General features: G+C 42.8%; 1 protein-coding gene across 1 annotated transcript in view; it reads left to right on the plus strand.

Annotated features, from left to right (window-relative positions):
* Positions 1-24,225, plus strand: part of HMCN1 (hemicentin 1) — a 5,606,893-nt gene that overhangs the window by 2,482,284 nt on the left and 3,100,384 nt on the right. The window contains exon 24 of the mRNA XM_044085314.1: positions 8,661-8,933. Coding sequence (XP_043941249.1) covers positions 8,661-8,933 — 273 coding nt within the window. The remainder of the gene's footprint in view (positions 1-8,660; positions 8,934-24,225) is intronic.

The raw sequence follows: 24,225 nt of genomic DNA on the forward strand, positions 1-24,225 counted from the left end.
AAAAATGGCCAGACCATCCAGAGATCACCTGCGTTTCCGGCTGGGAGCCAATCACTATCAGTTCCGAACCCTGCCCTTTGGTCTCACTACAGCCCCCAGAGTGTTTACCAAATGTGTGGCAGTGGTCACAGTTCACCTGAGGTGTTTAGGATTCCAGATTTTTAGGTACCTGGGCGACTGGCTCCTTACCGCCACCACCAGGCATCAACTGATTCAGGCAACAGAATCCACTGTGACACTCTGCAACCACTTGGGCATTACAGTCAACTTTGAAAAGTCTGCCTTGTCGCCATCGCAGCATATCATCTTTGTAGGAGCAGAGTTAGATTCTTCAACCGCCACTCTCCGTCTTCCAGTCGAAAGGTTCTCACTCCTGCGACAGCACATCTCTTCACTGGTGTCAAAGAACAGAGCTCCAGCCGCAGAGGTCTTGAAAGTACTAGGTTTGATGGGAGGCAGCAATCTTAGCCATTCCAGTAGCAAGGATGCATATGCGGATTCTTCAATGGCTTCTGTTCACCCAATGGTGTTACCAGGAATTACCAATGAACTATATGATTCTGATTACAAATTCTTGCAAGAGGGAACTTCAGTGGTGGTTGACGTCTCTTCATGTCACAATAGGACACCCCTTTGTACTCCCACCCCCAGTAGCCACTGTGACCATGGACATCTCCCTGATAGGGTGGGGGTGGGGGGGCATTTTCAGGGAAAGACTGCCCAAGGCACATGGGCGGATCAAGAGTCACATCTGCATATCAGTGTTCTGGAGGTGAGAGCAGTACTTTGGTGTTGCAGTACTTTCAGGACTCTCTTCCTCTAGGGACAATTGCAATACAGACAGACAACATGTCAGTGGTCTGGTACTTGAACAAACAGGGCGGGACCAAATCTTATCCCCTTTGCCGAGAAGCCCTCAGAGTATGGCAGTAGGCTGTATCATCCCAACGCTTTCTGTTAGCAACACACATCCCGGGGAGATCCAACGTGATAGCGGACAAGCTGAGCAGGGCAATTTTGTTGCCCCACGAGTGGTCCCTCAAACAAGAAGTTGTGGACAGGATTTTCCGCACATGGGGCCAGCTTTGCTGCGATCTTTTTGCCAGTCACATCAACACCAAATGCAGAAGCTACTTTGCCATGATACCTCCTCCGGGAGATCCCCCGAGGGATGCACTCGTCCACGATTTGTCCCCGGGTCTTTTCTATCATTTCCCCCATTCCGTTGATAACCAGATTTTTACAGAAAGCAAGGTCACTGGGATGGACTGTCATTTTTATAGCCCATCATTGGCATCGGCAGATTTGGTTCCCATTTCTTAACCATCATCTTTTGGAGGATCCATGTGGACCCAGCTCCAGACCTTCTGACACACCCGTCAGGGGATCTTCACCCTTCCTTGCAGTTACTAAAGCTAACTGCTTGGCTGCTCCAGTTCCCCGCATAGCCAGGCTTCATAACCTTTCTTATGATACAAGTCAAATCTTATTGGCTTCCCATAAACCTTCCACCAGAAAATTGTACTGTAGTAAATGGAAGCAATTTTCTATTTGTGCTTCAAACCAGAACATTGATCCTTACCAAGCTCCGTTGTCATATATTCTTGAAATTTTGACTAAGATTTTTAACGAAGGAGCAGCAGCTGCTACTGTCCAGGTACAGTTAGCTGCTATATCTCATTTTCATCTAGGTATTGTCGGACTAAATATTATGTCTCACCAGTTGTCTAAGGCCTTTCTCAAAGGTACCCTTCACATGAGGCCACCAGTAAAGACTCCTTATTTTCCCTGGAATTTGAATTTCATGTTATCTCGTATCATTCTTCCCCCATTTGAACCAGCATTATCTTGTTAGCTCATATTTTTATCATGGTAAACTGTCTTTTTAGTAGCAATTACTTCTGCCTGCAGAGTGTCAGAGCTTCAAGCATTATCTATCAAATCCCCTTATATGATTTTTCATGCTGACAGAGTATCCCTTAGGACAAACCCTTCCTTTTTGCCTAAAGTATGTTCTGAGTTTAACATCAATCAAGTCATTTGAGTTGCCTGTTTTTTTCCCCAACCATACCAACAAATTAGAATACATGCTGCACAAACTAGATGTTCACAGTCAACTTAAATATTATTTGGATAGAACAAAAGACATTAGAAAATCAGACCAGCTTTTTGTATCCTTCTCGGAAGCCAGAAAAGGTGGACCAGTGGCTAAAACAACCCTGTCTAAGTGGTTATCGGATTGTATCACTTACACTTATTCATCTGCTAATATGCCTTTATTTCATAAGGTGAAGGCTCATTCAACCAGAGCAGTCTCTACCTCTTCAGCTTTTCAAGCCAAGTTACCCCTTGACAACATCTGTGCTGCAGCCACATGGTCTAAGCCTTACACTTTTATCACTCATTACAAAATGGATAAGGCCTCCAGGGACAGGGCTTCTTTTGGTTCTATGGTCCTGAAAAGTGTACTCCCGTGAGCCACCCGGGATCTAGGGTGCTAGGGACGCTACCCATAAGTGAAGAATGAACTTCCATCTCGCCTTCATTCTCACATCCCTCCCTCCATCCCCCTCCTAGCTAACAGTTGACCTGGAGACTGGCTTCATCCTGGTTTCTCTATGCTTCTTCCTCTCTAGGGAGAGTAGTTCTTTTACTAGGATATGGTATAAGCAGCAAACAAGATCTGAGGTAATTCCAGCAGTGCATCATGGGATAAGGGGCTGGGTCTCGAGCTACTGGTAAACTTTGAGCTTTGCTAAATGGTCGTGTCAGAGCCGAGGATTGGCTCTGAACCCATCAGTGAAGAATGAAGGCGAGATGGAACAACTCACATGGAACATTATGGTGAGTACATAACTTCTATTTATCCATCATTCAGTAAGGTTACAAGATGTCTTGGAGGGAAATTTCATCATTGTAGGGCAATCCTACTCCTCCTTCCAACCAGATACACTTATGTCATCCTTTCTTGCAGGGTCTCCTCAACTAGAACACAATAGAACCAGTGCCACACCAGCATCTAGGAAGAGACTTTTATTCAAAACTCTGTCTGGTGCTCAGAACAGAGGGTACTTGGGGACCAGTTTTGGATTTGTCTTACCTCAACACCATTTTGGAGGTGCCATCTTTCAAGATGCTATCATTATAAACTCTCCTTCCTTTCAACCTCCCTCAGGCCTTTCATTTCTCACTGGAATTTAAAGTTGCATATCTGCACATCCCCATTCACCCCATCTGCAGAAAACTCCTCCAGTTGTCTGCCTTTTCATCACACATTCAGATATCCTTCTATTCTGCTGTATCAGTATTCCTAACATGGGATTTCTTGCCAAGGGAGGCCTGACAAACGGCCAATATAGCAAAGCCTTTTACTACCTAAGGTACACCATACGTCGCACATATGCTCCTCATGTACATAGGGTGTAAAAGTGATGTCCAGCTGTACCATCCTCTGAGCTTCTCTGCTTCCAGTCCGAATGCCATCTTCAATCGTCATTCTGTTTGCCCAAGTTGTTTGCTGGATATCAAGCCTTTCAGATAAGTGCCTCTTGGGGGTTTCTTTTCTTGTTTACTGCTGCTTTTTTCTATGGGGTTTCTACATGTCATCCAGAAAAGGCAAATGCCAGTGTGGGAGACAAATTCCACATAAAGATAGTCACGAGCAGTGCTTGTTTTGACTAGCACCTACTCAGGATCACAAAACTTGCAGTATTTGTCAGGCCTTTGTGCCTAAGACACTCTGAAGTTGTATTTCATCTCTTGCTATTTACTTGGAAAAACAGCATCTCAAACTTTTAGCGTAAGATGTGGTGAAGGGGACTTCTAGGCCTGATGTTGATTCTTCACTAAAGAGAAAGGCCAAAAAACCTAGGTCAGACTTTTCAGCTACATCTCCTACATCGGATGTTTCTCTCGAGGCTGATGAAAGCCCTGAAGTTCGGCCGGTTCTGGTATTGGATTCTTTGGCTGGAGCCATTTCAAAGGCCCCATGGATCTGACAACAGGCACCTCCTCAGAGGCATTGCAGACCTCTGTTTTGGATGGTCAAGGGAACCAAGACATTATTACAGAAGGACCTATGGGAGTTCTAACAAATTCTGGTGAGGGAGGAGGTTCCAATGAAAGTTATTGAGTGTAGGCTGATGTCAGGTCCTTCCACATTTCATAAGGTGGACATCCATGTAAAAAGAAGCAAAAAACAAAGCATGTTTCTTCACCCAGGGATCCTCAAAGTGAGTGGCAGAATTTTACCCTGGACTTATTTAATGCCCTTAGGACTTTGAAGTCTCCTTTGGGTGTCTCTTTTCCTGCTCCTCTTTGGACATCTTCTGCTCACAACAGAGTTAGGGATCAGGATTCATCTGATGAGGAGGTTTCTTTGGATGAGGAATACTTGGCCTATTCCACCCAGATTCCTTTCTCTCTAGAGTATGCTTGTCCTGAAGAGGAATCTACTAGTCCAGAATCTCTTACTGAATAGATTACTTTTGGAGATACAATTGCTAAGATGAGGGAGCATTTCAAATGGGTTTGCTCCCAAGTTTCTGATGTGCAAAAGAGATATTATGAGCTCCTACAGATGGAGTCTCCTTCACCATCTGCTGTTCTTCCAATTTTGCCTACTTTACTGGATGATTTCTATTCAGCATCTCAGTTTTTGGATTCTCAACCCCCTGCTCCTAGCAAGTCTGACCATTTTTACTAAGTCTTTAAAGATTGCACATTTCTTTACAAGTGTCCATCTGCTGACCATTTAGTGGTTTCTGTGGCCTCAGATAAGCCTTCTAAATCACTGCACACCACTAAACTTCTTCCCTCTGGGAAAGTAGGACTATGGAAAGACTGGGAATGAAGGTTTATACTTCTGCCACTCTTGCTTTTCATGCTCCGTACTTTATCTCCACCCTACTTTATGCCCCTCCAATCAACCTAAGGCAATGCGATCTAAACAAGCTGGAGACCTGCTACAACAAAATCGCCAAATTCGCCACAGGGGGCATCCTACCATAGTCACCGCTGTCTCTCACTTGCTGAACTGGGCTGGCTTGAACTCCCTCACCTCCTTCAGTGGTATCAACTCTCACTCGCCCACAAACTAGTAAACCATCCACTAAATGTCCCATCCCTCCAGAATCTACTCCAACCCTATCACACCACCAGACCACTAAGATCCAGCAACAAAAATCACTTGCAGATCACTAAAGCCAATAACTCTGCTGGTGAAGCACTATACTCTTGCACCATAGCCAAATTATGGAACTCCCTTCCACCCACAATTACCTCCGTACCATCATGCACCCACTTCAAAACTTTACTAAAAGCGCACCTAAAAACATGCTGGCTATGCCCTTGCAACTCCCACTCTAATATCACCCATCCCATCCAACTACTACCTTTCTTTCCACTCCACTAACTACCTTGATTATAGCAAGCTCAGATGCTCATAAGCCTAGTACTTATTATACAGCAGGAACTTCTTATTGTAACATTTGTTAATGTCTGTTATGTACTTCACAGATAAAGATTCCAGTTGTCTACTGATGTACTATGTTCTTCATCTGTAAATATGTTGTAAGTAATTGCTATGTTAAATTGTTAATCGCTATGTAATCCAATGTAACTACTGTCTATTTTAACTGTGGAGCTTTTCTCCCTGGGCCTCCGCTGAAAATGGACCTACGTCCAGTCGGACACTCCCGGTCAACAAATGTAAATAAATAAATAAATAATGCTATTAACTACCAAACTCATATGACTAGATATGTTTTGACTGTCCTTTTCCAGGCTACTTAAGCTGTTTCTGACCTTCCAGATTATCAGGGGAAAACTTCAGCTTTATCTTTGGTAGGGGCTTCCTCTCAGGTGGCTCGCCATTCTATCAAGTGTAGCTATGATGCAGCAGAAGCGTCATCTAGGGCTTCTGCTTCAAGATCTGTATTGAGGAGGTGTTCCTGGCTAAGGCTTCAACCTCTGCCAGGTGACATAAAAGCTAAGTTGATGGATGCTCCCCTGGATAACAATGGTTTGTTTGCTTCTGCTGATGATGATTTGTTTAAGTTCTTGCAGGAGAAAGGCAAGGAGTTACAGGACTTGAAACATCTTTTGGTTTCACCTGTGCCATCATCATGGAACTCATAAACAAAGACATTGGTAACCTGCAAACTCTGGACCCCACCCAGTTCGGGTTTGTGAAAGGCAGATCATGTCTCCTGAACCTGATTGACTTCTTTGAGGCAGTCACCAAAGCCGTAGACGAGGGTAAGGTGGTTCACACAGCCTATCTTGACCTTGCCAAGGCTATCAGCACCATCCCCCATTCTGGAGTTATAGCTAAACTCACTAAACTAGTATAAATCCCTCCGTCACAAGATGCGGTTGCCAACTGGCTCACTGACAGAACCCACACTGTAAAAGTTACAGACTCCAAATCTGACTTCAAACCAGTGACAAGTGGAGTTCCACAGGGTTCAGTCCTGGGACCACTCCTGTTTGGCATCTACTTCTCTGAAGTGCAGGCCAACACAGAAGGTCTTTGGCTAACAAAGTTCGCAGACGACTGAAAACTGGGAGCCATAACAGAATCACCTAATGATGAAGACATTCTACAAAAGGGCCTCACAGAGACAGATGCTTGGTGTCAAAGTCATGGCCTCAAGCTCAATGCCAAGAAGTATATTGGCATCCCCTTTGGGAAAAACTTGGTACCCATGAACTACCACATAGGTGGTAGCTCACTAAACACTGAAAGTGTGATAAAAGACCTTGGGACACAGGTAGCCTCTCCTTTGATAACCACATCACCACAGTAGTCAGGAAATCCTTCTATGTGGCACACCTCATCACAAAAGAGTTCTCCTCTAGAAAAAAGGAGGTGATTGTTCCTCTCTACTCATCCCATCTTTGTTTATAAGCTCCAAGATGATACGTTCCATGGCCTTGCAGACCAGGCTCGTCAGGCTAATGGGGCAGTAGTTTTCGGGGTCTGTGGTGGCACCCCTTTTGTGAAGTGGGATAACCGTTGCTGTGCGCAATTCAGTAGGCACATAGCCTAAGGTGAGGCTATGATTCAGCATGGTACTTAGGTGGGGTGCCAGTTCGTTCTGTAGTTCATGCAGTACGCAGCCTGGAATGTTGTCTGGTCCCATGGATGCTGTGTTCTTGGCTTTGGAGAGTGCGGTCTTTACTTGTTCATCTGTGATTGATTACAGGGGCTTTGCATTCTTCTGGTATTGAGATGGGCCCTTTGGAGTGTGAGAGGGGGTAAAGTTAGCTCTGAACCTGTCTGCCAGGATGTTGGCAATATCGATTGGTTCTGTATATCTTGTGCCATTGTGCTGTAGCTCAGAGCCAATCTGAGTGTTGCCATTGAGATTCTTGACATAACTGTAGAATGCTTTGTGGTTGTCTTTGGAATCAGTGGCGATTTTATTTTCATAACTGGCTTTGGAGGATTTTATGAGGGATCTCAGCTTCTTGCTGAGGCTGACCAGGGAGTTCCCCCAATCTTGGGATTTTACTCTTTTTTTGCAACAGCTTCTTCCTTCTGTTGCAGAGTTTGTTTATGGCAGGGGACCACCAGATTGGCTTCCTTTTTTTGGAGGATAGCGTCTTGGTTCTGTTGAGGATGGCACGATCCACGCACTCGTGTATGTGCTTATACAGTGCATTTGTGTAAGATTCAGCAGTCATACCTCTATTTCCCGTCTGCATGGGTGTTGTGAAGTCTGCCACTTCTGTCTGTTTATATTTATCTCTACACTCTGTGGACTGAAGGGGAGCAGTCCTCTCTCCCCTCTCTTTTTTGCTGACCTTGTTTTTCTTAGATCTTTACTCAGGTTTGTCCAGGGTCTCCTGATTTTAGATAGTCTGAGGATCTTGTGCTCCTACATCCGCTTATTTAGCCATAGACTCATGAGTTTAGGTTATACATTAGACATATAAGCAGATGAAAGGTTTTTGGCTTTGATCCTCTATCCAGACTTTTTTTACCTCTGCAAGATAACCACATCCCCCTCTCCACAGTACTGGAATACTGCATGGTGTGAAAACAAAGACTAAGGTTTAAAGCAGGAATTTCTTCCTTTCTGAAATATAGTAGTCTCAGGTACCAGTTACTCACCTTTGTTTTCTGATGGGGACTGGCTGAAAAAGAATGGGTGCTATCTCTGGGCCCAGTGCCAGTGAGAGGTGGAATGCCAAAAAATAAAAATAAAAAAAATAAAGATCACCATTGTTTACTTATATGCAGAACAGTGGAATTCATAGCTCAGGTTGCAGATCATACAATATGCACATTGTAGTTATAACAGACCAAACACAGCTTGTAGGACAGAATGTAAGTGTATTGAATGGTTTTATGAAAAAGAAATAGGTTCTTAGGTAAACAGAGTTAATAGGGGAATCACCTTAGTCATGATGTGGAACAAGGTAGGTGCATTAAAAAGTGAAGTGAAGTCCATCGTGTCACATAAGCTGGAAACTGAAATGCTAATTTAACTATGAAGAAAGACTGTTTAGGTTTAGAAAGTAGTGTCCAGACATCAGCTGAAGTGTTACTGAGAAAGTCTTCCGGTTTGCACATGCCTCTGCTTTGCAACTACAACAGATGAAACGTAATTATCCAACTTTTAATCCAGTGGATCTGTTTACATGTTTTACAGTTGCACCTAAAATTCGACCTGCTCCTCGTGTTCACAGAGTCCGTGTTGGATATCGTATTGAGATTCCTTGCATTGCTGATGGCACACCTCCTCCACTTATAAACTGGCTAAAGGATAATGCCACCTTGCTGATTGATGGACATCACTACAGTCTCAGGCCTGATGGAACCCTGGCTATTGATCAAGTGCGTCTCACTGACACTGGTATCTATACCTGTGTTGCCAGCAATGTTGCTGGACAAGATAAATCAGATGTAGATTTGAAAATTCAAGGTAACTTTTTCATTTTTAATTAAAGTTACAGGATCACATTGCCCTGTTTTATTTCTGTTGGCTTGTGTTAGTCTGTGTTGCCAGTCTAATTTATTTGGACTTTTTATTGATATTCTATCTATTCCTATAAACCAAAAAGAAGCAGTCAGGGTGCTTAGACACATTTGAAAAGTAAGCTTTTTTGATTGCTATATCTAATGTCACTAAAATGTTCAGAAATTCTTGTTTTAAAACTTCTAGAAGTTTCCCTACATACAACATTGAATATGTGCATATAGCTAAATAAATCACCCATTCACTCTGACATGTAGCCAGGCTACAAATATCAAAAACTTTGGATGAGTTAGCAGAAGAAAAATGGTTATTTTATTTACTACATTACAGGTTGCACAATGTCCATATAGTGAGCACCCCCTTAATGGGTCTCCTTGTAGGTTCACCTGGTTGAAAGCTTTCACATAATCATATGTCTGGCTGTAACGATTAAACCATTGTCCAATAGTATTTTTCTTTTCTATATGCAACTTTGCAGTGGGCAGGTAAAAGTTCTGCCAGTTCTTGCTCCACTGTTAGAATGTCCCTATATTTATACACGAGAGATGCCAGTGCTTTATCATTTTACCCAAAAGTAGTGGCAAATCTAATGGCAGTTTCAGACTTACTAGATTTATTAATATATGCCAGTAACTCACTTCCAGCTTTCTGATGAGTCTTTTCTTTTGCTGCCTTAACTAAACTAGTCTTATAACCCCTTTGTATAAACTTTTGTGTCAAAATTGGGAAAAGTTAACATAATCATCATTAGAGGAACAAATTATTTTTACTCTAAGGAACTGCAAAAAAGGAATATTATAATACAAATGAGGTGCATAATATTAGCTTCCAACTAATTTTTTTATGAAGTAGTTTCCTAAATAATCATGTTCTTAGTGTACCATCTTGTTTTCGTCATCTGCACATCTAAAAAAGACAAAGCATTTTTTATCACATTCAATTATTACTATTTAGATAATTTTTGTCTTAGCACCTGGAAGCGCCTATGATCAGACCAGTACCCCAAAGCTCTCCCTTGTGTGTGTCTTGTACTGATACTACCACCAAACCAGTTTATGCATGTGTCTGAATAGCTTTAAGCTAATTGATCCAGCAGGTAGAGCTCCGAGCTTAACATATATCTTAAGAGATTTTTATTTTTCAAAATGCTGCAAAAGATTCTCCTGTACAATCATAGAAAAAAAAATGACACGGTGACCCTTTGTTCTTTTTCTTCAACTGAGATTCTGCTTTATTGTGCGATCTTTTCAGATGTTTTGTGGAGGGGAGGGAAACACTTGACAACATTAACAGAATGTTGATGATCCAGAGGGAAGCAGAATGTAAGAAAATACCATTGTTGGTGGGTCTTGATGCAGAGAAAGCATTTGACAGAGTAAGCTGGGACTTTATAAGCAGGGTAATGAAAGAATTTGCATTCCCTGAAAAAAATATAAGGTTGATTAGGAGGATATATGAGGAATCAGATGTGAAAATTAAAGTGGGTGGGGCCCTCTCTGATAATTTCTGCTTGGGCAAAGGAAGCAGGCAAGGGTGTCCTCTTTCTCCTTTGTTATTTGCATTATATTTGGAACAATTGGCAAAGAAAATTAGGGACTCAGAAATTCAAGGAAACAATTGGTATGATAGTCAAGAAAAGCTGGCTGTGTTTGCAGATGATGTTATTTTATAACTGACAAAACCAGAAAGAAGCATTCCAGTGTTGTGGAACATTTTGAGACAGTTTCATATATTTTCAGGATACAAAATTAATGAAGCTAAAACAACGGTAATAGTGGTTCATAGATGTTTACTGGGCTAATGACCACAAGGGCCTTTTTAATTCTAGCCATGCATCCCAAATCTCTGACAAGTTCTGATACACTTCATAAGTGTAAGCATAGGCTTGGGAGATTAATTATTTACATGTTATATGTATCCATTAGAGACATAGGTGCCAAACCAGGGATGAATTTCTGGTTTCCCATCCAGTTGTCCAAGTTGCACTTGAATTGGGTTAGGGAGGAACTGTACTTCACATGGATGGGGACCCTGTTCCATAGAAGGGGTAGTCTCTGGTTTAAATCTTTAGACTGGTAATTCTGGTGCTGTTTGTTTTGTGGATATGCAGGACATCTATCAGAGTGGGGTCTGACAGTGCCCTGTAAATTATGTATCCACATATGAATTGGTTCAGCAATATCCATATTTATGGGGGCATGATAGAATGAATTATTTAGGAGTATGGATTAAAAATGATTCTGGTGTGGCAGCTAAGGATATGTGGGAAGAGACTAAACAAAAAATTATACAAAAACTGAGAAAATGGAAGCTCTGATATATGGATATGGATAGTAAGATACAAGCAGTTAAATGTTTTTAGTCCTATTAGTCTTTTACACAGGTCAGGCATATTTTTATTAACCAGAGAAATTGTGGATATCAATTAATAAAGTGCTAAAGGACTTTATCTGGGAGGGGAAGATGGCAACAGTCAAGTGGGATTAACTGATTCTTCCAGTACAACAGGATAGATTGAGATTACCTGATATGAAGGGGTATTTCAGAGCTTTAAGGCTCCTATACATAACACAAGCAGAAAGCTATAATTCAAAGTGGAAAGGGATGGTGATCAATGGGGGAAGCTCAAGAAACAATGAGAGACTGGGATTTTGGATGCAGGCCCTTAAAGAGAATAACACTAATCATACAGAGTATTAATATCTATAAAGGAGCAGAAAGTATCCTAAGAACTAAGATACCTGTTTTGGGAGAATCCTAAGAACTAAGCCAACATTAGAATGGAGAAAGAAGATTCTGCTGATAGGGAAGACTGCAATTAGGGATGTAGATAATAGGTAAGATGGGGCTGGAATTTATTGGAGAAAACTTGCAAAGGAACCATGGTATTGGAAACAAATAACTGGAGAGGGAAAGATAATAGAATGTGCAGATGCTAAGAATTTATTTGGACTGCAGGTTAGAGATTGCCTTCTCTGTCAAGGATTGATAGAGTATAGACAAAGAGAAAGAAATAGGGAGTCCTAAACAAAAGACTAGCCCTGGTAGAGTTTTTAGAAGACTCTAGAACAGAAGTTGCTAGTAAAAAAGGAATAATTAGTAAAGCATATAAAATATTGCACGATAACTATAAGAATCAATCAGGATATTAGAAAGGATTGGGAAGAAAGACTGGATAAGCAGCTCACAAAGAAACAATGGGAGGATATATGTATGTCTCCCAAATATGCAACAAAATCTAGAAGATTTAGGATGTTTGCTTGGAAGTGTTTACATACATATTTTTGTACTCCAAGTAGATCCAGAGAATTGTTCCTCCGGTAGACAACAAGTGCTGGAGGTGTGACAGGGAAGAAAGAGGTAATGGGGAACATATTTTCTGCGAGTGGAGTGAGTTGGCAGACTTTAAGGATTCCCTGTGGGATGCACTGCCGGCAATGCTGGATGAGCAGATTGATGTGATGAAGGAGGTGATTTTTCTGAGCTGTGATTCAGAATTGGAATTGCCTAGAACATGGTAAGATCTTGCTGTGTCTAATTATGGTGGCTGCCAAAAAAGCAATTACTAGAAAATGGAAATCAAAATCTGAAACAACTATACTAGAAGTAATGAATATAGTAACAGAGATAAAACAACTGGAAGTGAGATCTTTAGAAAAGGGTAGGAGCAAACTACAGAGGAAAAAATGGGAATAGTGGGAACAGTACATACCGAGAGGAATGAAGTTTAAAAGAATGCAGGACTTAAATGAGCTATGTAATGTTTGACTGAAAATGATTGGGTAAATTATAAGTGGTATATGATTTACTATTAAAACTGCAAAATTCAGAACGTAATCCGTTCATGTTAGCTACTCATATTTCAGACATACTGCATATTAATTAGCTTAATATGTTGAATGTCATGCTGATTTATGCAAATTCAACATTATTCGACATCCTTTTCCCTATGCACCTTCTGCAGCAGTGTGGTAAGTGTACACTTAGCTGCCTGTTTTTCTTCAGTACGAACGTACTGCACAACACTGTAATTCATGTTTTTGCAGGGGGACCAAGCCCCCCTGCACCCCTCAACACCCCCTGCAAATTATATATTCCAACTCTGAGATCACACTACAGTGAGGAAACGGATAAATTTGCCAATTCGCACTGTACCGCAATCTCTATTTGTAACGTTAACCACGTATCAGTGAATGCACGGTGACATTTGCTGCAGTGGACACTCACAGAATTGAAGGTTGGCAATGTGGAAATCAGCCAACTGAAGTTCGACATTCCTGTGTTTCCCAAACCTTCATTCTTCATTTTGATAGTAAACTGTGATATACTGTATAATGTTAGCAACTGGGAGTGTGCCAGAATATGGTTTGTGATGTGAAAAATGCTTGCAACTAGGGATTGTGTTGGTGTGAATTGTTTTCATTTATATAACTGTATGATTGCCTATGTCATAAGTGGTGGTTTAATAAAGATGTATCTTGTTTAAAAAAAAAGGCAGGAATTGAATAACTTATCTAATGTTGCTTAGGTTATATGATACATAGCAATATATGTGACGTATAATGTTTGTTAACGTGAACTTGTTAATACAGTTTGATTGCTTTTTTATACAAATGTAAATTTGCCTATGTCACAAGTGATAATTCAGTAAAGGTCTTTAAAAAAAACAAAAGAGCCCTGACTGTGACCCCCAGCAACCCAAGTTAATTTAGTAGTTGGATTCCTGCTGGCATTGGTGTGGGGAAGGAGTGCAGTGATATGTCTTATTCAGCTTTCCGCTCCTTGAAAAGAAGGTGTAGGACATATACCTGGGGTGTACATTCCATGACTGAAATTCTGGTGGAGACCAAAGACTTCAGGGAAATGCTGACTTCAAAGGGGGCAGTGCTGTCCTGAGGGATTATATCATTCATGGAAGGGAGTGACACACCCTCAGTGACCCATGTTGCATACTAATTTCTGGGCAGGTTTCAGGGCATGTGCTTTAAGGGTAAGAACGTATAAAGGAAAAAAAATTCTGATTACTGTCCTCTTGTCAATCAGTCCTTATCCCAATGGACAGGATTAAATGGACTGTTTGGTCAAGAGGGAGGATGATGGTCAGCATGTAGTGGATGAGAGCAAAATGGAAAAAAAACAAACCTCAAAATGAGAAGGAGAAAAAAAATCAGTAAGTATTAAAGTCTGTCCATTGTTCATCCAGGTGCAAACACTGCAGTCCCTTAAATATAAGGCATGAGTACATTGAACAGAATGGATGAGATCCGTACAGCCTGCTCACTACTAATGTGGCAGCAACAGTCACATTTTCCACAGTCAGCGCTTACCAGTGGTAAAGCACATTCAGCTGCAAATAAAATAATAACTGAGACAACAGCAGGATGTAGCCAGCAGCTCAAACAGCCGCTTTGTAGGAACATAACACTAACTCATATCCTCATCAGCAAATTGGAACAAAACCAGTTAGAGATCACCCAGTCAGACAATGAAGCGGGCAGGCAATTGGTCCAGAGCTTTCACTTCTGAACCATCCTGTCAAGTAAGTTGCTAAGTAGTATCAACCTGCATTAAATTAAAACAGGCATCCAACTAGTCGCAGATTGCAGACAGAAACAACAAAGTAAAACTATGTTCAAATTTCTGGTAGAAGCTTCAGTACAACCTAAAAGGATACAGGATACATGGACTAGGCAGTCATCTGCCACCATATTTCCCCTTTAATTTATATGCTAGATGTTTTTTGTAACAAGTTATCAATAAATATTTTGTATAAAAAAAAGTTCATGGATTTATTGCAGTTAATTGCTGTATATGTTGCTTTTAACCTGTTCCTGTCCCTGTCCCTCATTTCTTGATTAAATGGACTTCTGTGGTATGCCCCATGGAACTGTCAACAAATTAAGAACTAAGCAAATAAAAGTAAACTTGGCTACTTTTGCTAGGTGATTTAAGAAGTTTGGCTGGCATTGAACTGCTTTTTTTATTCTTTTAAGTAGGGTACATTTTTTGCTTCTAATCCTTTCACCAAATGATTTTACATTTTATAGGTCCATACTCCATAGGTAAATGTTAGGGTGCTAGTTCCATCTCAATGTCATTGTTACTCATTGCTGCAGAGATTGTTATTGTATTGTAACTATCTGCCCTGTGAGATTAGAGAGAGGGTGAATTCTGAAGCTTCGATTCGAGTTAGGTACATTTAGTGTTTAAGAGAAAATTTCAAAGTTTTAATTAAGACGCAACATATGTAGATTGTGCTATTTTTAAATTATGCATTGCTGGACATCAGAGAGTTTTAATAAATGCATTTGCTCTGTTACATGTGTAATAGACATAAAATTCATCCTTGCATAAACTCTAGTATTGTAAATCAGAGCGGCTATGTTTGAGTCTGGTCAGCTGAAAGTTTAAATGGTACAGCATTCTGGTTTATTGGTCTATGTATAATAGCCTGCATTATGGGTCTGTTTTCCGTACAGAGTAGAATGTTCTGTTTTTTTTTTTATTTAGAGTAGAACAATGTGAAGATGTTAAATCTCGCCATTTATTCTGTTTTTTTTTTGTTTAGAGTAGAACAATGTGAAGTTGTTAAATCTCGCCATTTATTCTCACTGATGGGTTCGGAGCCGATCCTCGGCTCCGACACGGCCTATAGCAAAGTTCAAGGTTTGCCAGTAGCTTGAGACCAAGCCCCTTATCCCACAATGCACTGCTGGAATTACCCCAGATCTAGTTTGCCGCGGCAAGAGAGATCTCAGTGATCCAGCTAGCTTAGACCATTTGGTGAAAAATAGCAAGTTTTTTGATAAAAATTCTTCTTCTTTCTGTTAGATCTTATTTATCTAAACAGTTTGTGTGTTATTGTTAAAATTATAATATAGAAATAGTAGTTTGTGGGTTAGTGCCCTGTGTTGGCTTAGTCGTCTTGTGTGGGCCGTTTAGCCCTATTTAGAGTTAATAATAACAATAATTCTTCTAGTCAGGTTTCTCTCAGTGGGCCTTTTTAGCCCTGTATTTGAAATTTATAGTTTTACTTCTGTGGTAGATAGTGCCTGGTGTGGTTATAGTTTGCTTTCCTTACTTAGTGTTGGGTCTCTTTACCCTATTTAGATTTCAGTATACTGTTATCTGTACTCTACAGGTTTGTACTGTTTAGAGCATGTCGGATTAAAAGTCTCATCCCAAATCGGGATTCAAGAATTGCCCAGATTATGGGCAGAAAATGTCCATCACTGGCGGACACGTCCAGTGTGTTTACTGTCTGGGGGCTAAACACCTCCAAGACACTTACAGTATTTGCCATTCGTTTTCATCAAGAGTCCTCTTGGAGAGAAGGAGGAAACTCATTGACAGGGGATTACTGCAACATTCCTTTTCTGAGGTGTTGGGTAGCCAGGAAGGTGCCAGCACTTCTTCCAAATCCTCTAAATCTTCAGATTCGAAAGTTGTAAAAAAGCAAGAACTTCAAAGGGTACAGGGTCATCGGTTCCACAGCTCTCGGAACCGAGTGTCCCTTTGATTTGGAGCCAGCTCCCAGTCTTGGAGCCAGTCTCTGAGGTTCCCTCTTCTCCTCTGCTCCAGTCAGCACCTTCAGTGCATTCATCTAAGTCTTCGGTCAGCTTTTCGGATTTGGACATGGATCGGCTAGTGCAGAAGCTTTTACAGGCAACAGGACTTGCCAAATTGTTGTCGGCCCGACCATTTCGTCGGAGCCGAAGACCATTGCACCGGATTTGTCTACTCCTCCTTCGAGCCGTACTAGGCCCTCGGAGCCGAAGGAACCTGAACCGATGATTGTCGAACCTTTGAAGCCGAGACTCGCACCAGTGTTATCGGCTCCATCTACTCGGATGTCCTCGGCGCTGACCGAGGACTCTAGGAGCCAACGCTCTCCCATCGGGTCCGAGGATGATAGTCGGACCGATTTGTCGGCGCCGACTCTTCCTCTCGGGGCTTCGGCTCAGATGAGCTCAACTCCTACCTCGGGCTCAGAGCCCATGGTTTTGGTGCGGGAGAATCGGATGGTCCTTTCGGGTCCGTCTGCCCCTTCTCGTTGGAGCCATGGCGCCATCGATGCTATGAGGAGAGTCCTGTCTCCCAAGACAATGTCAGCATCGGTTCAGCCTTCACTCTCCCCTCAAGCTCCTGTGTCTGCTTCTTCGTCTACCAGTCCCCCTAAGCGTAGAGACCCTGAGCCTCATGTTCCCCCACAGGGCATACCCTGCTCTTCCGAGACCTCCCCAGATCTCCCCACTGAGGTGGTGTCCAGGAAGAGACTGTGCAAGAGGAGGCACTTAGACTCCCCACAGGAGTCTTTGACATTTGACATGGACTTGGATGAGTCAGAAAGGTCCCCCTCGATCCCCCTCTGAGGATATCTCCTTTGCAGAGATATTAGAGATCCTTAGTCAGAGGGGCAATTGGCAGTCCAAGACTCCTACTGAGGACAAGTCTGTGCTCTTGAAGGCTTTTGCGTCTCAACCTTTCACTTCTTGGGTGTCTCCACCTTACGCCGAGCTCATGAAACTGATCTCTCGTAAGGCATGGGAGTCACCGGAGGCCATGGAACCTGTCTCTCGCAAGCCAAATAAATTAATTTCTGCCCCAGTGGACAAGGCCTTTTTGACCAAAGGAGTGCCTGTTGATGCCATGGTGGTAGCTGCAGCCACCAAAAAGGAAGTGTCTGAAACATCCACATCTATCCATCCTCCTAACAGAGATTCTAGGATCATGGATAGATATGGGAAACGCATGTTTAGTTCAGCAACTTTTTCTCTGTGATCACTGAACTACTTAACCCATTTTACGAGACTACAAAGAGATCTCCTGAAAGAGCTAGGAGATACTCTCCAGGGTACGGTAGCTGCAGGGGTTGCCGACAAAGTCAACACACAGCTCGCTACCCTAAACTCAGTTGTGAACTCATCCATGCGTCTCATATCTTATGCAGCTGATGGTTCGAGTAGAGCCACTAGTTCGGGCATTGCTCTGTGAAGACAAGCCTGGATGCGTCTCTGTTCCTTTGCGGAGTCCTTTAAGTCTTCTTTTATCAACACCCCATTCGATGGCTCATCACTGTTTGGGCCTAAAGTAAAGGAAACTTTAACCAGGTGTGAGCAGGAAGGCAAGACCTTATCTGCCGTTGGAGTCAGTTTTTCTACCCCTACTCGGCCATACCCCAAGGGCCCTAGGGGAGGGAAAATGTGGTTCCGGAAAGCACAGGGAGCCTTTCAGGACACACGTGGAGAAACCCTCTCTAGAGGCAGAGGAGGGGGTTATAATGGAAGATGCCACCCCTGCGGCAGAGAGGGTCCGCAGCAACAGGGTGACAGGGGCCAGTTCTCTGGTCAACCCTACCAGCGCCCCTGAAAGGGGGCCTGGCTGTTCGGCTCTGGAGGCAGTCGGGGGTCACTTGTCTTTGTACCCAGAAGCCTGGCTAAACATAGCATCAGATACATGGGTACAAAGCATCATTTCCAGAGGATATTTCATACCATTCTCTTCCCCTCCCATTTCTGTAAACAGAATCCCAGATGTTCCACCCAGTCTCAGGGAACACGCAATCATAGAGGTCCACAAATTGCTAGAAAAAAAGAGTCATCCAACCAGTCCCAACAGACCAAGTTGGATTTGGAACTTACTCAAGATTCTTTTTGGTACCAAAGAAAACAGGGGACTGGAGACATATCTTGGACCTCAGCAGACTCAACCAGTTTGTAAAGAAAGAGAAGTTCCGAATGGTCACGCTTCAGTCCATTCTTCCCTTCCTAGGGAAAGGCGATTGGATGTGCTCCATAGATCTCAAGGATACGTACTATCATATAAAGATGATCTCCAGAGATCACCTGCATTTCCGGCTGGGAGCCAATCATTACCAGTTCCGAGCCCTGCCCTTTGGTCTCACTACAGCCCCCAGAGTGTTCACCAAATGCATGGCAGTGGTCACGGCTCACCTGAGGCATCTAGGATTCCAGGTGTTTCCATACCTAGACGATTGGCTCCTCACCGCTACCACCAGGCATCAATTGACTCAGGCAACACAATACACTCTGACACACTGCCATCAATTAGGCATTACAATCAATTTTGAAAAGTCTGCCTTATCACCATCGCAGCATACCGTTTTTATAGGAGCAGAGTTGGATACCTCAACTACCACTCTATGCCTTCCAATCGAAAGAGTCTCACTTCTCCGCCAACACTTCAACTCACTAGTGTCAAAGAACAAAGCTACAGCAGCATAGGTCTTGAAGGTGCTAGGTTTGATGGCAGCAGCAATCCTGGCTATACCACTCGCAAGGATGCATATGCGAATTCTTCAATGGCTCCTCTTTGCTCAGTGGTCTTACCACAAACTACCGATGCATCACATGATTCTCATCACGAATTCTTGCAAGAGAGACCTTCGGTGGTGGTTGATGTCTCCATGTCACAATCGAAAGACCCCTTGTCCCCCCCCCAGTAGCCACTGTGACCATGGACGCTTCCCTGATAGGGTGGGGCATTTTCAGGGAAAGACTGCCCAAGGCACACGGACGGATCAAGAGTCACATCTGCATATCAATGTTCTGGAGTTGAGAGCGGTACTTCTGGCATTGCAGTACTTTCAGGACTGTCTTCCTCTAGGGACAATTGCAATTCAGATAGACAACATGTCTGTGGTCTGGTACTTGAACAAGCAAGGCGGAACCAAATCTTACCCCCTTTGTCGAGAAACCCTCAGGTATGGCAATGGGCTGTGTCATCCCAACATTTTCTGTTAGCAGTGTACATCCCAAGGAAATCCAGTGTGATAGTGAACAAGCTGAGCAGGGCAATACTTTTGCCTCACGAGTGATCTCTCAACCAACGAGTTGCAGATTTGATTTTCTGCAAATGGAGCCAGCCTTGCTGCGACCTCTTTGCCAGTCACATCAATACCAAATACAGAAGCTTCTTCTTCTTCTTTCGGCTTTTTCCGGTTAGGGGTCACCACAGTGGATCATCTGTCCACTCATGATTGGCAGTGGAGTTTTACAGTGTCAAGTTGCCAGCCCGGCACCCAACCTTCCACAGAAGGCACACACATGCGCACACTCACACCTAGGGCCAATTTAGAGTGTCCAATTCACCTACTGCATGTCTTTGGGATGTGGGAGGAAACCGGAGCACCCGGAGGAAACCCACACGACCACAGGGAGGACATGCAGACTCCGCACAGAAGGCACCCCAGTCGAGAATCAAACCAGAGAACCTCTTGCTGTGAGGCAGCAACACTAACCGCTGCACCACCGTGGCCACCTAATACCAAATGCAGAAGCTACTTTGCCCTAATACCACCTCCAGGACATCTCCCAAGAGATGCACTCATGCACGATTGGCCCCGGGGTCTCCTTTATGCATTCCCACCCTTTCCATTGATACCCAGGTTTTTACAGAAAGCGAAATCACTAGGAAGGACAGTTATCCTCATTAGCCCCTACTGGCCTCAACAGATTTGGTTCCCCTTCCTTCACCATCATCTGCTAGAGAACCCATGGATCCTGGACCCAGTTCCGGACCTTCTGACACACCCGTCAGGGGACCTCCATCCTTCACTGCAGTCCCTAAAGCTGACTGCTTGGCTAATCCACTTCCTCTAATTGCCAGGCTTCATTCTATCTCAGATGATACAAGACAAATCCTTTTGTCTTCTCATAGGCCATCCACCAGGAAACTGTACCGCAGTAAGTGGAACAGGTTCACAATTTGGGCCAATATACAGAAAATCGACCCTTTCCGAGCTCCTCTGTCGTCCATTTTAGAATTTTTGACAAAGGTCTTTAAGGAAGGAGCCGCAGCTGCCACAGTTCGAGTCCAGTTAGCCGCCATATCAAATTTCCACCTTGGATTCGATGGGTTGAACATTATGGGCCATAAGTTATCTAAGGCTTTCTCAAAGGTATTTTTCACATGAGGCCTCCTGTCAAAATTCCTTATTCTCCCTGGAATTTAAACTTTATGCTATCTCAAATAATTCTTCCCCCCTTCAAACCAGCATCTTCTTGTGATCTCAAGTATTTGTCATGGAAGACGATATTCCTAGTGGCCATTACTTCTGCCCGGAGAGTGTCAGAACTTCAAGCATTATCTATTAGACCACCTTACATGATTTTCCATGCTGATAGAATGTCTCTCAGAACAAACCCCTCCTTTTTGCCTAAAGTCTGTTCCGAATCCAATATCATTCAGGTTATTGAGTTGCCAGTCTTCTTTCATAACCACTCTGATAAATTGGAATACATGCTGCATAAACTTGATGTACATAGGCAGCTCAGATTTTATCTTGACAGGACTAAGGATATTAGAAATTCAGATCAACTTTTCGTATCCTTTTCGGAGGCCAGAAAAGGCAATCCAGTGGCGAAAACAACCCTATCTAATTGGTTATCAGATTGTATATCCTTTGTTTATCTGAATACAAACATGCCATTGACACACAGACTTAAGGCTCATTCTACCAGAGCCGTTTCTACGTCTTCTGCCTTTCAAGCTAAATTGCCCCTCGACAATATTTGCGCTGCAGCCACTTGATCTAAGCCTCATACCTTTATCACACATTACAAAGTAGACAAGGCTTCCAGGGACAGGTCTTCCTTTGGTTCCATGGTGCTGAAAAACGTACTTCCATGAGCCACCCAAGATTCAGGGTGCTAGGGACGCTACCCATCAGTGAGAATAAACGGCAAGATTTAACAACTTCACATAAAGAAGTTATGTACTTACCATAACGTTCCATAAAAGTTGTTTATCTCGCCTTTATTCTCACATCCCTCCCTCCTTCCCCCTCCTGGCTGAGAGTTGACTTAGAGGCTAGTATCATCCTGGCTACTCAGTAGGAGAGTGTTCCCTTTTAGGGTAAGGTATATATATATATATATATATATATATATATATATATATATATATATATATATATATATATATATATATATATATATATATATATATATATATATATATATATATATATATGTATATATATGTATATATTTGCAGCAAACAAGATCTGAGGTAATTCCAGCAGTGCATTGTGGGATAAGGGGCTTGGTCTCGAGCTACTGTCAAACCTTGAGCTTTGCTATAGGCCATGTCGGAGCCGATGAACCCATCAGTGAGAATAAAGGCGAGATAAACAACTCACATGGAACGTTATGATAAGTACATAAATTATTTTACTGTTTCATGGGTTTGTACTTCATCCAAGATGAAGGAAGACTTTGTTTTATAGATCTGAATTCCATTCAGGTTGTAACTTGTTTGGTTTATGTGGCTGTATTCTGTCCAAGTTAAAGCTGTTTACTTTGTTGGTTTTATTTATTGCACTTGTATGTGTTGCATCATTTGAGTTGAGAATTGGGAATGTTTTTCTTTGATTTCATTAAATCTTTTGGGGACCCTTAACTGTTTTTGCTTATCTGACTGGATCCTCTGATTCTATCATTCATGTTAGGGGCCTTGTCATTCTTATAGGTGACACTACCCCATCACAGACTGGAGCATCTATACCTCTAACACAGTATTTGTACATATTTTTGAATTTAATAGTTTATTTATTTATCCTCTGTTGACCAGGTTAGTCCCATTAGGCTTGTAGTCTGTTTTCAGGGAATCTTGAAGTAGTATTTATACCACTAAGGGAAATTTGACCACGGCACTGAGGAACTTCCCTATTCTTTTCATTAGATACTGTGGGATGGGATCCTTTACATCCACCTGAGCTACCACAAACTCAAGCAGATTTGGACTCAGTCTAATGTCTCATCCGAAGGACAGCACACTCAGGAGTGCAGTACCCCCCTTATGCTGCACTGTAATATCAGCAATCAATCTACCTGGTGTGGGAATAGAACCCACAGCCTTCTGCACCAAAGGCGAGGGTGACTGTGGAGTGGCAGAGAGAAATGGGCAAAACCATTCTAGGGGTGGTTGGGCAGGTCCATGGACACCCACAGTGCCGATCCCTAGCAGAGGCTGGGGATATCACGAAATGGGCATGCCTACAAGAGGAGCTTAAGGGTGGAGATATGGCTGAGCTGCTGCAGAGGCAGAGCAAAAAGCTGCATATCTCCATGGCATGCCACCGCCCCCCCGGCTAAGCCATAGATCTGCAGTGTGGAGGGAGGATTGAAACAGATAAATCATAAAAAGTAACCCCCCCCCCCAGATGAAGGCATGGATGTGCCGAGCCCTCAATGCCTTGTTCTGTGATCAGCCCCAGCATTAGACCAGATTAAGTCTGGGGGATGGGGCCAAAAGCTGGTAGACCTGGTGTGGACAGGTGCTGGGGTATCGAGGAAGTAAAATGATGGATGGAGGAGGAGGGAACAAAAAAGGAGCAAAAAACATATCAACAAACTTAAAAGGTCCCAGAGGTTTCTAACCAAACAGATCTTTCATCTTAAGGACCTTTGTTACCAGAAGAGGCTGGAAGCCCTGTCTATGTCTTTTGTGCCTTTTGGACTCCTGAAGAAAGATCTTTGCTTTGCATACTTTGCCATTAGAGATCCAGTTGTCCTTGACCTCGGATATCTCACTAAGTCAAACAGTGCAGCTAACAGTAAAATCAGAGACCTAAACCTTCATCAGCAGATAAACAAAATAGGATAGCAAGAGAGATTCATCACCTAGCATGTCCTCATTGTCTGGAATAAACTTCCTGTGCAGATTAAGAGATGCAGTTCAGTTTCTTCCTTCAGACTATACCTGGGCAATTTAATGGGTGTTCTCAAATTTACTCTGGATTAACTGGCCTCTTCCTCCTTGAGAAAGGATGTAAAGCCTGTGGGTGTGTATTGGCAAGGTGTACACGGTCATTAGACTGAAATAGTCTTGAAACTCCTGTGAATCGTAAAGGTCCTCTAACTTTTAAAATTATAGACCTGTAGTTTTCTGGGCTTAAGGCCATGGTGGTGCAGCGGTTAGCGTTGTCACTTCACAGCAAGAGGTTCTCCCATTCAATTCTCTGCTGGAGCACCTTCTGTGTGGAGTCTGCATGTCCTCCCCACAGTCAAATGATGTTAAAGACATCTAGGTAGATATGTGCGTGAATGGGTGTGCCTTCTTTGAAGGTTGGGCATCAGGCTGGCAACTCAGCACCTTAAAAATTCACTGCCAACCATTAGCGGACCGGAGTTCTGCTGTGGTAACCCCTAACCGGGAAAAGCCGAAAGGCAATTATAGTTTTGTGGACTTGACAGTTTGAGATAAACTCTTTGCA

Source organism: Protopterus annectens, chromosome 10.part0 (assembly GCF_019279795.1).
Source record: "Protopterus annectens isolate FY-2018-M chromosome 10.part0, PAN1.0, whole genome shotgun sequence".
NCBI classification, from domain to species: domain Eukaryota; kingdom Metazoa; phylum Chordata; order Ceratodontiformes; family Protopteridae; genus Protopterus; species Protopterus annectens.